This window comes from Cyrtonyx montezumae, unplaced genomic scaffold (genome assembly GCF_038088225.1).
Source record: "Cyrtonyx montezumae isolate F1298 unplaced genomic scaffold, pur_monq_1.0 scaffold_25, whole genome shotgun sequence".
In the NCBI taxonomy this organism is placed as follows: Eukaryota; Metazoa; Chordata; class Aves; order Galliformes; family Odontophoridae; genus Cyrtonyx; species Cyrtonyx montezumae.
Window position 1 is genome coordinate 10,146,838 of NW_027071992.1, and position 17,550 is coordinate 10,164,387.

The 17,550-nt window shown below is 39.5% G+C and overlaps 1 protein-coding gene across 3 annotated transcripts in view; it reads right to left on the reverse strand.

Moving 5' to 3' along the window:
* Positions 1-11,073: 11,073 nt before the first annotated feature.
* The window catches only part of NNT (nicotinamide nucleotide transhydrogenase), a 46,104-nt gene continuing 39,627 nt past the window's right edge, over positions 11,074-17,550 (reverse strand). For all 3 annotated transcript variants that reach the window (XM_065739927.1, XM_065739926.1, XM_065739928.1), the window contains 3 exons: positions 14,389-14,507; positions 14,076-14,191; positions 11,074-13,243 (listed from right to left, as the gene is read on the reverse strand). In XM_065739927.1, coding sequence (XP_065595999.1) covers positions 13,094-13,243; positions 14,076-14,191; positions 14,389-14,507 — 385 coding nt within the window. In that variant the 3' untranslated portion in view covers positions 11,074-13,093. The remainder of the gene's footprint in view (positions 13,244-14,075; positions 14,192-14,388; positions 14,508-17,550) is intronic.

Consider the following 17,550-nt stretch of genomic DNA (forward strand, 5'->3'; position numbering starts at 1 on the left):
TATGGGGAAAAAAAAAACCTAGAAGGAAAAAAGTAATTTCATTTTTAAATCTACTAATGAGATACTACTGTAAAAACGAAAAAGGTTTTCTAGAGCACTAAATTAATGTTATATATGTTAATTAACCATAAATATATGAAATACATGGACTTCTCTAAGGCTTTTAACATGACCTCCTATAATATCCTTCTCTCCAAATTGGAAAGATGTGGATTTGACTGGTGGACCATTCAGTGGATGAGGAACTTGTTGCAAGACAGTACTCAGAATGTGGTGGTCAATGGATCAATATCCAGACAGAAATCAGTGATGAGTCGTGTCCTTCAGGGGTCAGTACTGGGTCTGATCCTCTTTAATATCATCGATTACTTTGACAGAGGGGTTGAGTGCACCCTCAGCAAGTTTGTGGATGACACCAAGCTGTGGAGTGAGGTTGACACACCAGAGGGATGGGTTGCCATCCAGAGGGACCTAGACAGGCTGAGCAGTGGGCCCAGGTGAGCCTCATGAGATTCAAGGCCTTGCACCTGGGTTGTGACAACCTCTACTACCAATAGGAGCTGGGGGATGAAAGGATTGAGTGCAACCCTGATGAAAAGGACTTGGGGGTGCCACTGGATGGGAAGCTGGACATGAGCCAGCAGTGTGCCCTCTCAGCCCAGAAAGACAATGATATCCTAGACGGCATCAGAAGAAGTGTGAGCAACAGGGCGAGGGAGGTAATCCTGTCACTCTGCTCTGTGCTGATGAGGTCTCACCAGGAGTACTCCATCCACATGTGAAGTCCTCCGTACAGGAGAGACATAGACCTGTTGGAGCACATCCAGAGGTCACAAAAATGATCCAAGGGATGGAACACTTCTCCTATGAGAACAGACTGAGTAGAGCTGGGGCTGTTTAGTCTGTAGAAGAGAAGGTTGCCAGGTGATCTGAGAGTGGACTCGAAGTGTCTTAAGAGGGGCTGTAAGAAATAGGGGGACAAACACTTCAGCAGGGTTTGCTGTGGCAGGACCAGGGGAAATGGTTTCAAAATAAATTATGATAAATACCATTGCAATTCACAAACATATTAAAAATATATTAACGTACTCCGCAGACTCCATGACATAAGTCATAAATCATAAGTTTCAGGGGAATGACATACAGATGAAAAGTTGTTTTCCAAAAAATTTGCAGCTTGTTATAGTGGGCCCATACAGACTTCTACTTTTCAGGATCAAATACTGAGAATGTTGTGAGATACAGCAAGGTATCTTTTTATTCTGAACAAAAACATTTGGTTGGAAATAAATTCAGGTTTCATTTTTGTAATGGATGAATTTCCAATTTTTGCCCCACATGATCAACGGAGATAATTCTGTTTGTTTATTTTGGGTTTGTAGGGTTTTTGGGTTTTGTTTTTTGTTTTTTGTTTGTTTGTTTTGTCATTGTTGTTACTTTTTGTTGGTGCATACAGAACGGGATGGGAAAAATCTACTCCAAATGAATTAATTGAAAGAGGTACACCTCATCTTACCGAGACCAAGTTGTCAGTGTGCATCCTAAGTACCAGTAACATTTTAAAAGCAGACAATTACATCTGCACAGAGAACATTTCAGTTGAACAGAACATTCTGACACTATAGGAAGTTTGTCTTATTAATACTGGAATTATAAGTTCATAAGTTCATAAGGTTGGAAAGGACCTATAAGATCATCTAGTCCAACCATCCTCCTATCACTATCTCTACCCAACTACTAAATTAAGTCCTTTAGCACCTCATCTAAACGCTTCTTGAACAGCGCTAGGGATGGTGCCTCAACCACCTCCCTAGGCAGGCCATTCCAGTGCCTGACCACTCTTTCAGAAAAGAAATGCTTCCTGAGGTCTAATCTAAATCTTCTCTGGCGCAACTTGTGGCCATTCCCTCTCGTCCTGATAATAATAATAATATTAAGATCATTAATTAGGGGATATCTGACACACATAGATTGCTTATTATGTGTTTATATATTTCACAGAATTACAGAATTGTAGGGGCTGGAAGGGACATCCAGAGATCATTGAGTCCAACCCCCTGCCAAAGCAGCTCCCTAGCCCAGGTTGCACAGGTAGGCGTCCAGGCGGGTCTGGAACGTCTCCAGAGAAGGAGACTCCACCACCTCTCTGAGCAGCTGTGCCACTGCTCCGTCACTGCACTGGGAAGGAGTTCCCATGCACATTTGTGCAGAACTTCCTATGCATTAGTTTGTGACTGTTTCCCCTTGTCCTATCACCACACACTGCTGAGAAGAGTCCAGCCTCGTCCCTTTGCCTCCCACTCCTTAGATATTTGAAGACGTGGATCAGATCCCCTCTGAGTCTTCTTTCCTCAAGACTGAACAGATCCAGGTCTCTCAGCCTCTCCTCATTAGGGAGGTGCTTCACGCCCTTTGTCATCTTTGTAGACCCTCCACTGGACTCTTTCCAGGAGATCCCTGTCTTTTTTTTACCAAGGAGCCCAGAACTGGACACAATACTCTGGACACAATATTTCTTTTACATATTTTATTATATATTATTCATAGATTTATAAAACTAATTGTATTTTATTATTTTAAATATTTATTTGAAATATTAAAATTTAGCCAGGAACAGAAAAGAAGTGATGGGACATTTCTGTTTACTCAAACATGTGGTGCAAGTCATTGCTAACACAACAGCAAAGATCAGCACAATAGAGGCAGAACTGGGACCTCCCTGTTGACTGTCTCATGGTTGTGCATTAAGGAAAAGCCAACATCTAAACCCTGCTTTAAGCATATAGGGTAACCCAGGCAATAGGCAGCCACAAGCATTTTGCACTCCGAGATAACAAGATGCTACATCAAAAGAAAACTTCTCTTAATTCGCAGATGAAAACAAAGAAGAAAAAAGGTGTGCAGATTGTGCTCACCGAGGCAGCATTTGAACAGGCACACATTATCTTCCTTGACATTGGAATAACTGCTTCCACGTGTATATGTGGAAGAAGTGACATCTAGTGGCTGCTACAGCCAACTACTATTCAGTTCTGCAGCCTGTAAATTTTCTGCCAGGTGTTCCATCATCTCTATCTTCCTCCTTCCCTTCTTCTGCACCCAGTTTACACCAAGTGCCCATAGCAAGTCAGCCAGCTTTTCTGTCTGAAGATGATTCCTTCAGGACAAAAATCAGATGGGAGAATGATACAAGGATTAGGACTGTAGATGGAAGCCCACATCTCACTTAAACGAAAAATTTGACGTTCAGCTTTGCAGTAGCATTTGGTCACAGAGCCATTTCTGACTAATTTTATCTTAATTCTCAGGAAAAGAAAAAATTAAATCTGACTTCCCAAAGTTGTTCTGATTAATTTTTTGACCTGATTGTGATATACATTAAAACTCAAAATGCTGTACAGAGTACTCTCAAAAATCACAAATTAAAATCTGTACAGAGTATTTTTTTTTTCTGAAACATCCTATCAAGACACTGCTAGGGATGAGAAAAGGAAAATGGAAATGTTGTATATCTGGTGAAAAATCCTATAAATATTCAACACCTCAAGGTATTCCTATAAGCATAAACTACTTTCAAATTCATTTTCATTAGCTCAAAAAGCAAGTATTTCTATACTAAATGGCTCTGCGTAGATAATGTTGCATAAGGACCTAGAAAATCTCCCCCTTACTCTGTCATGGAACTTTTCTCAAAATAACATCACACGATCAGAATATATACACCAGGCAAGACTGAGCTGAATAGATCTCCAACCTGGAAACTCTGGAATAATCCCAGGAAAATGGGACCCTACACCAATCTCAGGAACAAGGCCTGGTCACAGGAACAGGGTCTTACCTTATCTTGCTGCTCTTACAGCTAATACTAGAACTCGCTGGAAAAGAACACAGCACAGAAGAGAAGTGAAAGTGCCATCAGAAGGCATCTAGTCTGTGTCACATGAAAACACAAAATAGCATTTGCTTTTAAAACATAAAAATGCTTTGCCTTTTCTACCATGAAATAATCTGTTCACAGCACAGCACAGCTTCCAATATTTCCTATATTAGACAGCACTTCCACCTAGAGAAGGTCCTTTCATTGTTACTTTTATGCATTCATTTTATATGTGCTTATATGCATTTTATTTTAAATTCTAATCTTGTCATGTTCAAGATTTTAGAATTAAAAATAAAAAAGTAATACATATTGCTGGCAGATAAAAATAAGAACATGTGAAGTCATAAATGCCAGAAAAGCATACCATGAAACTCTAATGCTACATAAATATTTAATAATTTTAGAACCTGTATCACTGCGAAATGTTAGAAGTTTTGCCTGACATAGCAAAGAAAACAAGTTTTGTAAGAAGAAATAGTGTAAGGTAAAGCTAGGGTACAAGACAGCCGGGAAAAGAGCCGGACAAGCTTTCAGGCTGAAACACCATTCAAAGCTGAGAAAAAAAAAAAGCCATTTCCAACTAGGAGAAAATGAGGTCTGAAAAATGTGTTTATTCGTTTCTCAGCTACATAAGTTGCCTAATAAAAGAAGTCAAACTCTCCCTTTCATTTTCAGCCTGTTTTGACAGAAACAAACCAGCAAACAATAGCAACAACCAACTCCCCAAGAAGGAAAGATCCTTCAAGAAGACTGTCATAGCTATTCCACTGTGCAGTCTGCGTAAGGATCATTTCTTAGTGATAATGAGAACACATGCTAAGCCAGAAAGCTAACTTTGACATCTCCAGAATAACCTTTCAAAAAAATCTTTAAGCATGCAACCAAGAGGGAGTGTACGTATACATCATAATTGTTTGAGCAAAAATGTCTTTGTAGAGATAAATATTAGCTTAAGTCTGCTTTTTAGTAACTCACATTTGTATACATGTGTACATGTTCCATCAAGAAGCACAACAAGCAAGATGAGAGAAGTGCTTCTGCCCCTCTACTTGCTCTTGTGACACCCCAACTGGAGAACTGTGTCCAGTTCTGGAGCCTCAAGCGCAAGAAGGACATGGATTTGTTGGAGCAGGTCAAGAGGAGGAACACAAAGATGATCAGAGGATTGGAGCACCTCCCCTGTGAGGACAGGCTGAGAGGGCTTGGGTGCTGTCAGTCTGGAGAAGAGTAGGCTCAGAGAAGACCTTATGGTGGGCTTTCCAGTACATGAAGGGGGCATTTATAATAGCATTTACTTCTGCAAGATTCTACTAAATGATTGCAAAACATGAGCACTGAGGATGTGCATGTTTCATGGCAATTCATATTACACATCTTCAACACGTGTAGCACTTGGGGTGACAAAGATCCTAACTCCTTTCAAAGTGGAGACATTACTTCACAGGGCACTCATAAGGCAAACTAGGACTCTCCTCAAAATATGAAAGGTTCACACTATTGTTCAAAAGGCTCGCTTCAGTTTTCCCCTATTTTGAGACAAAATGAAGCTTATCTTGACAATAAACATGATTTAGTAAGGGGATCATGGCTTATCTGTCTGTGCTTCAATTAGAAAACTTGATTTTTGTGTTTTAAAAATGTGAGCTATTTACAGAAATAATAACACGTTTACATTTCTTAAATTCCTCTATCTGGCCAACTTGTGAATACTGATACAAAACACTAATAGTTCCAATCACAAACAATTGCAAATGGTGGATACAGCATCAGATTCAGGCTGTACAAAGTATTTTGTTGCATCTTTATTTTGACGGCACAGATACAGAACATAAAATTTTCAAGAAAAAAACAAGAGGAAAAAATCTTTTAGATGCTCCACTCCTATTCTCATCTGTTCCTTTCCTATTTTCCTTGTATTCTATAGAATTACCTGTGTACAAACCACGGTAAATTTTTTAATGTTTTCATTCCTGTTAATTTTGTCCACCTCCTCCACCACAAAATACAGACAATTACAAAAATAACGGTATCACACAAGTGTAAAGGTTGGAAGGGACCTCGAGACAATCAAGACCAACCTGCTGGTAAAGCAGGTTCCCTACAGAATGTTACACAGAAAAGCATCCAAGCATGGTCTGAAGTTTTGAATGTCTCCAGAGAAGACTGCACAACCTCTCTGCGCAGCCTGTGCCAGTGCTCTGTCATCCTTAAACAATATTTTCCTCACATTCTTATGGAGCTTCCTATATTCCAGATAGTGCCCATTGTCCCTTGACCTGTGGCTGGATACCACTTAAAGGAGCCTGGTCCCATCCTCTTGACTCCCATCTCTTAGATATGTATAAGCACCCATAAGATCCTCTCTCCAAAACTGAGATATAATCAGATCCCCTCACATCTTAAGCTTTACTAAGCTGGCACTCAGTGGGTACCTCTGGGGATGTTACTCTGATGACAAACAAGGATTGCTGATGTGCCTATAAATCAGACGAAAGTCAACTTCCTGTGTTGTGCACACACACTGACAAACCCACAGCTCATTGTGCCACGGCCTGTGACAACAGTAAGCTCTGAGAATGTACAATCGGAAAACCAGAAGGTTCCTACTCTCCACATCTGTAATATTTTAATAGGGAGAATGGGCAACTGCTAGTTATTACTGCATGAGACAGCTTCAACATCTGCTTGAGCTTTTTATGTTCACTAGCTGTTATTTTCCATTCTGCCCAGGATTTTTTAAATTATGGGTTAGACTGACCATGTAATAGAATAACTTAATTTCATGCTGTGCTAAAGTTCAACCACAGTCTTCCTTCAGAAGACGATTCTTACTGAGTGTGAATCCCCTCACTCCTTCTGTCCTCCAGCTCTGCTGTTGGTTTCTTCTTTAACAGGGAAAGGTTTGGAAAATGACAGGTTTTGTCTGCAATGGACCGTAAAAGAGGGTGAAGAGACATACAGGGTCTTTTTCTAGTCTGATACCTAATTGCAAAATATCAGAATGATAGTAATTGTCATAATCAGCACATTTAACAAGTGTATCACGTATAATTTTATTTACAAGGCTGCTTTCCATATATGAAGAAAAGATATGATCTTGGCAGCACAGTTACTCCTCTGACACAAAATTTATATCTGTATAAATTTATATGTATATTTTATGGGCAGCTACAAAGAAGGTGGACTATTTATGTCATTATCATTTCTTATTTAAGATTTATTTTAACAGACTTTTTTTAAAAACCACCCCACACTAGTGATATTGTTGGAAATATACTCATTGCAAGTCCCATTAAATGAGTATGTGAATTGCACTTAGGTATGGAACAGACTTCCCAGTATTCAAATTCCATTTTGTAGAATTATCCTGCAGAATCTGGAAGTTCACGTTAAAGCATGTAAGCGTCAGTGAACCTAAACACTGCAGTATTTTGGTTTAATAAATATATTACAAATAATTAAACACTAGAATAGAAGGAAGTAAATTAGCACCATATTTACTTTATTACAGAATTGTAGAGTTTGAGATGGACTCTAAAGGTCATTGAGTCCAACCCCCCGCTAAAGTAGGTTCCCTGGAGCATATTACACACACAAAAGTGTTCAGGTAGGTTGTGATATTTCCTGAGAAGTAGACTCCACAAATTCCCTGTGAGCCTGTGCCAGTGCTCTGCATCCTTCAAGGAAAAGAAATTTTCTCTCATGTTTCAGTTTGTGCCCATTTCCTCTCGTACTGTTGCTGGACACCACTGAAAAGTGCTTTGCCCCATCCACATAACTTCTGACCCTTAGATAAGCTCTGATAAGATTCCCTCTCAACCTTCTCTTCTCCAGGCTGAAGAGTCCTAGGCCTCTCAGCCTTCCCTAATATGGGAGATGCTCCAGGTGTCTCATCATCTTTGTGGTCTTCTGCTGGACTCTTTCTAGAAGTTTCCTGTCTTTCTTGAACTGGAATTGGACATAGGATTCCAGATGTAGCCTCACCAGGGCAGAGTGCAAAGGAAGGACCACCTCCCTCAACCCATTGGCCTCACTTCTTACTGCACCCCAGGAAACCATTTGTCTTCTTGACCATAAGGACATACTGTTGGCCCATGGCTATCATGTTCACCTGGACATATAGGTTCTTATCCTCAGAGCTCCCCTCCAGCAGGTTACCCCCTAACCTGTACTGATGCATATATTATTCCTCCCCAGGTGTAGGACTATGCACTTACCCTTGTTCAACTTCATAAGGTTCCTCTCTGCTCAACTCTCCAGTCTATCCAGGTCTCACTGAAAGGTAGTACAGCCCTCCAGTTTGTCACCCACACCTCCCAGCTTTGTATCGTCGACAATATTGCTGAGGGTAGACTGTATCCTTTCATCCAGGACATTAACCAAGATAATAAACAAGATAAGATCCAGTATCAGCCACTGGGGTACAACTCTAATTACAGGCCTCCAATCAGACTCCACACTGTTGGTCACAATCCTCTGAGATCTGCCACTCAGCCAATTTTCAATCCATTTCTCTGTCCTCTCGTGTATCCTACATCTCATGAGTTTACCTATAAGAATGTTAAGGGAACCACTGCCAAACCTTGCTGAAGTCAAGGTACATGACATCCACTGCTCTCCTCCCACATCCCAAGCCAGTCACAGTATCATAGAAGGCTGCCAGGCTGATCAAGCATGATTTCCCTTTGTCGAATCCATGCTGATTACTCCTGATAACCTTATTTCTTCCTCTTGCTTGGAGATGACATCCAGAATGAGCTGCTGCATCACTTTACTGGGGACAAAGGTGAGCCTGACTGGTCTGTAGTTTCCCAGATACTCCATCTTGAAAACTGGATTGATACTGGCTCTACTCTAGTCCTCAAGCCCATTCTCCATGACCTAACTAACAAAGACAACAGAGAGCAGATTGGCAATCACTTCTGCTTGCTCCCTCAGCACTTGTAGGTGCATCCCATCTGAGCCCATGGATCTGTGTGCATCAAGATTGCCTAGATGATCTCTGACCAGATCTTAACCTTGACCAAGGGAAAGTCTTCCTTTCCCCAGACTCTCTCTCTCATCGCTAGGGCCCAGGATTCCCAAAGGGCAGTCCTAGAAGACTGAAGCAGTGAAGATGTTCAGTAGCTGTCTTCTAAGTCTCCTCCGTTACCAGGGTATCCACATGCTTCAGCAGCAAATCCAAATTTTCCCTAGTCTTCGTTTTGCTACTGACATACTTAAAGAAGCCTTTGTTGTTGTCCTTGATCTCCATTTGCCATACTTTAATGTGAGCCTTAGCCTACTGCTCTTTTAGTAAATATCAAGAGTGGCTGAAGTTGCCCATGAGAACCAGTGCCTGTGATCATGAGGCTGCTGTCAGCTGTCTGAGTCACCTCATCAACTTCTTCCTCTTGACTAGGTGGTCTTTAACCCTTAAAAACCCTTTAGCACTATCTTCAAGCTCTCCACTTGCTCATAATTCATTTCAAGACAGCTCAGTATGTTCCAGTTGTTCTTTCACCTAAAGAGCAACTCCTCACCTTGTCTTTCCTAAAAAGTAGATAGACACCCATGACAGCATTCCAGTCCCACTATGTCTCCATGATCTCAGTGAGATCACAGCCCTGTGGCTGCACACAGATCTCTAATTCTTCCTGTTTATTCCCTGTTCTGCATTCATTGGTATACAGGCACTTCAGAGAAGAAAAGGGAACAGAGAGATGCAGGAGGATCCCCCATAGCTATACACACCCACAAGGTGGTTGGCGTTCTGGCTCACATCATGGGAGGCAGATAAGAATCTCTCTCAGCACCTCTAATACTATGAAGCCTTGAAACTGCTTCTTGCAGCTCAGCCACTTGTCGTGAAAGGTCATTCACCTGTGCACATCCTGAGCAGGTACTTCCTACTAGGAGAAGGTTCAAGGCACTGAAATTGTCTGAGCAAAAGTAGGCTCAGATCCCAGTTTCCCTATTTGAACAGAGCAGAATCATATGCCTTCCACAAGGCACTGACACAGAAGGATATGTATTACTCATTAGATCATGATGTGGTTTCTAAAAATTCAGACTAAAGAAAAAAGATTGATTTTAGGAAGGTCTTTGACAAGGTTTCCCACAATACCCAGGCGCATAGGTGTCATGTTGCTTGCAGAGGTGGAACATTTATCAAGTGGTAAATTGGTTGATCCCCCAGGCTTAAATGGTTGTGATTTCAGTAGAAAGCCAAGACATTGATGAGGTAGCACTTTGTGAGGAGGTCAGTGCTGAAATTACTACTCTTCAATGTGTTTATTACAGCCTGGACAAAGGAAAGGAAAGCACGCTAATCAAGTTTGGAGATTTTAGCAAACTGCAGGCACTATGATATACCAGAAGGGACTTCAGGGGACTGAAGAAACAGGCAGATAGGCATCTCATTAAGGATAAAGTCAGAAGCAAAGTGCATTATTTAGGATGGAATCACAGAACTGTAGGAGTTGGAAGAGATCTCTGGAGATCATGCAGTCCAAGCCCCCACCAAAGCAGCTCCCTAGCCCAGGTTGCACAGGTAGGCGTCCAGGCGGGTCTGGAACATCTCCAGAGAAGGAGACTCCACCACCTCTCTGTGCAGCTGTGCCACTGCTCCGTCACTGCACTGGGAAGGAGTTCCCACACACACTTGTGCTGAACTTCCTGTGCTTCAGTTTGTGTCCATTCCCCCTTGTCCTATCACCACACACTGCTGAGAAGAGTCCAGCCTCGTCCCTTTGCCTCCCACACCTCAGATATTTATAAACCTGGATCAGGTCCCCTGTCAGTCTTCTTTTCTCAAGGCTGAACAGACCCAGTTCACTCCATCTTTCTTCATAGGGGAGATCCTCCAGGCCCTTCACCATCTTTGTGGCCCTTTGCTGGACTCTTTCCAAGAGATCCCTGTGGTTTTTTTTTTATACTGGGGAGCCCAGAACTGGACATAGTACTCCAGATGAGGCCTCACCAGGGCAGAGTAGAGGGGGAGGATCATCTTCCTTGACTCCTCATTTACTAGAAGAGGTTATAGACAATTTTCTAAGGTCAAGTGATATCTTTCATACCTCAAATAAATATTCTAAGAGTCATCCAGGTGTAAAGGGAAAGAATTGTACATACTACATTTTTGATCTTCTAACTACCACGAAGAACCCCAGGCTACCTACCTTAGGAAAAACAAGACAGAGATGAGACATTGATCAATAAAGAAAAATAACTGATCTTTTTATTAGTACAACTACCTGACTTTCCATGTTAAAGAACAGTTTTAATTGTCACACTGGTACCTCTAATCCAACTGTACATTTTTGTCATCAAATACAAAGGAAAAAAGAATTCCCTCCATCTCCCCAGGTGTTTTTTGTTGTTGTTTTTAAAGAGAAGAGCTGAGTTTAAATAGCTATAAGCAAAGACATGTTGCATACTACAGTTAGGTACCTGAAATTTAGCAAGACAAAAACTAATGCTGGTTTAGGATACTGAATCCCTTCAAATCCTTTTTTTTTTTTTGCTTAATTGTGAAAGAGAGAGGATCATTTCTTAGTATTTTCCCCTTCCCTCGTTTTGCTTTTTTATTTTTTTTTTGCATACCTCAAAGAAAAGTTGAATGTAATGGAATAAAGAGGTCACACACTACATTCAAACAAAGATGCTGCAACATTTTAAGTTATCATTTCATTACAAGTACTTCCCTGCAGTGTACAACATGTTAATGCCTACATGATAATTTTTATTTTCAAATTATACAAAAAAGATTTGTAGAAGGGTAACTTTTATATACTGTTACATTTCTTCCCGCATTACCTGTTTAAAGTCTGTGTTTTAAGTGATCTTCACATAAAAACAGAGGTAGCTACGTGGAAATACTCTATTTTATATGAGGTCTCAATACATGGCATAATACAAAGAAGTTTGTTCTGTCAGTACAGATGGACTAATTTCAAGACTTACTTGATAGTAAGTTATTATCCCCAAATAATAATGCTTTCTACAGAAGTAAACTATTTCTATTTAGCCTTTGTCACCATGGACAGTTGCTACATCATTATGAAAACATGACAAATGCATTTTATTAGGCAAATATTTGAGTTCCACTCAAGTACACTTAGCATAATAAAAATAAAACAGCAATCTATGTCATAATTTAATTCATTGCAGAATTTATTGTGGGAGTTCAAACAGTGCTCTAAATTGGATTAAGGAGAATTCAAATAATCAAAACACTGGATTTTAAGTTTGGTACATTTCTGTGCTGTCCAAACAATAGCTTATTAAAAAAAAAATCTAATAAACTCCAGCATCTTAAATATGTTCAAAAGTGCCTTTTTCAGCATCACAAGAATGTTGATTAAGAAAGCATTATTAAATTTTAAAATAGTAAATATATTTAAATATTTAAGTGAACAGCAACTGAAACACTGCAGTCCGGATTCCACAGCCTGTTTTGCCTGTGCAGAACTGGACCATGCATCTCCATAAAATTTTAAAAGGCAACAACTGGAAAAGATGGAGAAGCTAGCAGCTGCTGCAAACAGTTAAGCAGTGCAGGTGTACGCTTCCTTGTCAGCTTTGAAGATCAATTAGTAGGTCCCTGAAATCCCCAGTTTTATTCTATATAATCTAAGTAGACGCTACAAAAAAAGCTGAACTGTATTTTAAAGAAATACACAGCATCCATATGATCCACAAAGGAACAGTTCAATTCCTTATAGAGATTTAACATAATATGATTGGAATCTCAAATCACGGAAGCATTTATTTGCATCTGTTCACATCTGGTTGTGATTTTACTTTATATTCTGATGAAATAAATAGCTATCTTTGTTCACCCTGGCCGAAGGACAGCTTTAATGATAAGACAGAATACAATCTTGGCACAGTAATTTTTAGCCAATTTCCATGACAGAAGTATAGATAGAAGAAAGAAACCAATAACCACTTAAAGATAAAGAATAATTACCTCCTGCTTCCACCAACTCAACACTAACCTTAGAAAGCATGTTTTCATTCTAATGCATTGTCTCATGGGAAATTTAGTTTGATGGGCTGATGTGTCCATCCTTTCATAAAAACCTGCATCTCTCACTCAACTATATCTCCTAGGAGTCAATGCTGTCTTCTGCAAATGTCGGATGCATTGTGGCAGTAAGAGATACTTCCAAAACTTGTTTTCTGTGACAAAACTGTAGTCACTATTGTGAGTTGAATACAAATCAGTATTTAGCTTTGATATGATTCCCTGGCTTTGGCCTGCAGGGCATCACAAGTCTTCTTAGCATCTCCCAGCAACATGGCAGTATTGGGTTTGTAGAAGATTGGATTGTCCACAGCTGCATATCCGACTCCCAAAGATCTCTTCATTACAATGACCTGCATATAAGGAGTTTGTGATTGACATAGCAAAAAACAACCAGCACCCTCCCTTCAAATGCAGGAAACACAAAGCCACTTCACTTGATACAATGACCTCTGCTTCTTATCCAGAGCATTACTCTGGATTAATTCATACATAGTTTTCAAATAAATAAATAAGTAAATAAAAAGTTTTATCCATGACATGTCAAATCAGTAATTCACTGCACCTCCAGGAAAGAAAATGAAGCTGTATCAACTTAACGTATACAAGTTTATGTCTCACACTGCAACACATAGCTGTGGGTAAAACACAGACTAATGAATGCCTCTGACAATGAGTACTTGACTCTGAAGAATATGTGAGGTCAGATGACACAGCGTGAAACTGCTGAAATAACTGTCAGATAAATCTAAACAGACTAAGCTTTATAATGAACCCAGGCACTCATATTTATGTATTTGTAGCTCAATATTAAAGTTGCCTATAAAATTCCCTGCAAATTTAACAGAAATGCTTCAAGGCTGCAGATGTGAGCAGAAGTTCATTTGTCCCAATCTCATCAGTGGGCAGAAGTACACTCATCAGTCTTTCTGACTGAAGTCACAAAGAATCTCACTAAATCTACTCAATGATCACCACAGTCATGAACAACGCATTGCCACTGCAGAGTACTGACTGCTTTGTTGGACAAAACCAACAACAAAGATTGCAGAAAAAAAATTAGTATGGAAATCAGAACAGTCTCATTAGCTTCTCCTATAAACTTTTTGTTTTGTTTTGTATTTTTAAATCTATAGGTACTACTGTTATGTAGGAAGGTACTGACAAAACAAGGCTAAATCTCACCTGTTTAGACTTCCAGACCTCAAGAACTGGCATCCCAGCTATGATGGAGTTTGGATCCTCCTGCGCTGCTGAATTAACTGTATCATTTGCACCAATTACCAGAACCAAGTCAGTGTCTGCAGCCAGGAAGAAAACAAAAGTCAACAAAATTATCTGAAACGTGAATACTGAGGCAGATGTACAGCCTGAGAAATTGTATGATTTCACTGAGACTTCCTCGTTTTAAAATGCTTGTACAATGGCAAAACAAAATCAAATCAAAATTTGCAAGAACTAATGCAATCTACTAGAAACTTATAGCTTGCATACTGACCTGGGAAGTCTTCATTGATCTCATCCATTTCCAAAACAATATCATAGGGAACACCAGCTTCTGCTAGGAGGACATTCAACTGGCCAGGCATACGGCCAGCCACAGGGTGAATACCAAATCTAAAAGGAAAGTAAGCCCAGACCCATTAATAAGATTTGGCCACTCAGTTTTATACAGTGAAATTATCACTTGCGACTTCAAAGGCCAACAAGTCCTTAAAGTGTAAGCATATGTGAATCAATAGAAGGAAATGGTCGAACTTTAAAAACATTAACATCTCCCAGTGAAGCAGGGAACTGAGTGGATGGGAAAAGGAACAAAGCCAATTGATTTTACTCTTCTCCTAGACAGCAGTTGCTCCTTTTCAGGAAACTCAGAAATATGATTGACACAATAGCTAGACAAGAAAATAATCACACCGAATTTTTAATAAAACTGAAGAGACTAAGAGAACGTTTTTAACCTTTCCACCATAAGACTCTCTTACAACTCCACTGCAGCTGCAAGAACAGTGGTTTTGGAGAACATGCCACAATAACAATGGCATTCACATTTCTAGAGACAACACAGAAGGAATCAGTGGCCACAAGCATCAGGAAACATTACTGCAGGATGGAACAACAGTTTTCCGCCCAGCAGTAGCTTATAAAAATAAACTTGGTGGGTTTTCTTCAATTACTTTTAGAATAACAGGTCTACTTTACAGTTCTTTGCTGGCTACAGCCACCAGACTGAGCCACAACTTGCACAGCAAGCACTTGCATTCACCTTTCAAGTGGTAACATGTTTAAAACCTCACAACTGATATCTTTCGTTCTTTATGAACAAGCTCGTTCCGGGCAAAACCAACTCTCACATTAATGTGCTTCACAGGTCCCTTAAGTCACTGAAAAGTGAATGTACTGAAAAGTGAACAGGCCACAGTACAAACAATCTTAATGAAAAGGCCAAAAGACTGCAAAGCCTTTCTGAAATAAAAGCATTGGAAACAGTAAGCCCTTGGATTTCTGAAGAAAAATTGCTGAGCAAAAATCTAAGAGAGTCAGGAATGTAATAATGCGAACAGAACTCTTCAGAGAGAAATGAGAGACCGATAAGTGAGCTTGCCATGTCTGAGGGACTGACATTCACTTCTGTTTTCAGCTTCCCTGTGACTGAAGTGGATAACACGTGACTGAGGGTCTGCAAGTCACAGTACAAATATATCCTTAAAAGGACAACCAGTGCTCCATCAGCAACACAGCATTAACACAATGCTAAGACGAGACAACTAGAAATTCAGAAACAAAATTAAGGGCGTATGATTAATCCACATAATGCTAAATATACTGCAGTTTTCAGCAAAAAGAAGGGTAACAGCTAGCCTTATCAGGAACACTTTCTTTAAAGGAAGAGAATAGACTGTATTCAGCTGGTAAACATTTTGGATCCTGATGAAAAGGATACCTAGAATCAGAAAAAGGAGAGCAAACACACTGGATAAAACATTCACAATTAAAGTTTCACGCCAATCACTCAGTAATATAAGCCACATGTAGTACTGCAGCAAGTTGTACACTAAAACAAATTCAATCACTTTCAGTACAGCAGAACTCTTATTCTGAAGTACACTCAAAAAAAAAAAAAAAACTATCATTTCTTTGGCAGTGAAAATAGATTTTCCAACAAAATTCTCTTTTGTTTCTAATAAAATGATTTGAGCTTCTTTGTGAAGAAAACTGCTTTGGCAATACACTAAACAAAATACTCGTGAGGTTTCTATTAAGTACTATATACATATACAATCTTATTTCAGGGGCTGGAAAGCCAAAATTTGAGCTGCCAAGAGAATGAATTTCACCTTTGACTTCACCATTCCTGGCAAGAGGCAGAAAAGAAAAGGGACAAATAATCTTTGCTCAGAAAAAAATGGCATGAACGATCAGCAGTTAAAGACTTCTGACAGACTCTGCTTAAAACCACACACTGTGTATTCATAAAGTTTGAGAAAGCCACTCATACAAATGCTTTTTGGACAAATATTGAAATGACTCCCAGAAGTCTGTTCTGAAGGCCTGCTAACCAAAAATGACAGTAGTCTGCCAGTACCTCTTGAAACTGGACATGCAAATGTGTCAGAAAGATTCATTAGAAATATATCCTTTATCTTAGGATTTTATAGCTTTGTAAGGTAACATATATGCACGCAGGAATAAAACTAGCCAGGCCAATTGGAAATAGAGTTTAAGGAAGGATGGAAAGGGAGAGCTAAAACCCCTAATGTGTTGCAGAACGGCTAACAAAAGCTGCATATCTTGCTTCTGACTCACAGGAGCAGCAGTTCTTCAAAGCTACATCCTTTATGGCAGAAACATTTTGTCACATATGCTCTTTTGGATGTTGAAAATATGAACCTTCTTGTATTTAAAAATTCAAAACATGAATGACTTTATAAAAGAGATACACAGCATGGGAAAACAATGCTTTAAAGTGAAAAAACATTAAGTTTTTTCAGTATGTTTTTATTATCAGTGACGCAATAAATCTCTTAGAGATTTTTTCTTTTTCATCAAGTAGAAATCTTATATTCTTAACTTTCTGTTTACCTGATATTAAGTTTTCAGTCTAGATTTACTTTACCCAAAGATACAAAATCCTGCTGTCTGACCTTAAACGCTACGGTGGTAGATCTCTGAAGCACAGATTCACCATGAATTTTCAGTCTCAGCCCTGACTTGGGGATTTACTTACCACTCCTGCTGCTAGATACACTGAAGTTAGCACACATCTGTATGCCTCTAAATGACTTCACACCTAGCAGTATGGGTACACCAAAGGATACACAGCCTTTTTTCAGTTTCTTTCAGAGTCTTTAGCTTCATAAAAACAATACATCACATTAAATACAAAATACTTTGAACATTTTCTTATAACATTTTCTTTTACTTTAAAGATCTAGAACTTCTCAAAAGCATAGCATATCTAGAACATCCCTTCCTGGCAGATAAAGAATTTAAAATCAAAACTACTGCATTAAAATTACTGAAAAACCTCAAGATGAAAATGCTATTTTCTACAGTGAAAGTGACCAGATAATATTCTTGTAATCAATACTGCAAGGGCTAACATGTACCTAAACCAATGCAGAAGTGTTTCAAGGTCACTTTAGCTACGTGAACTCAG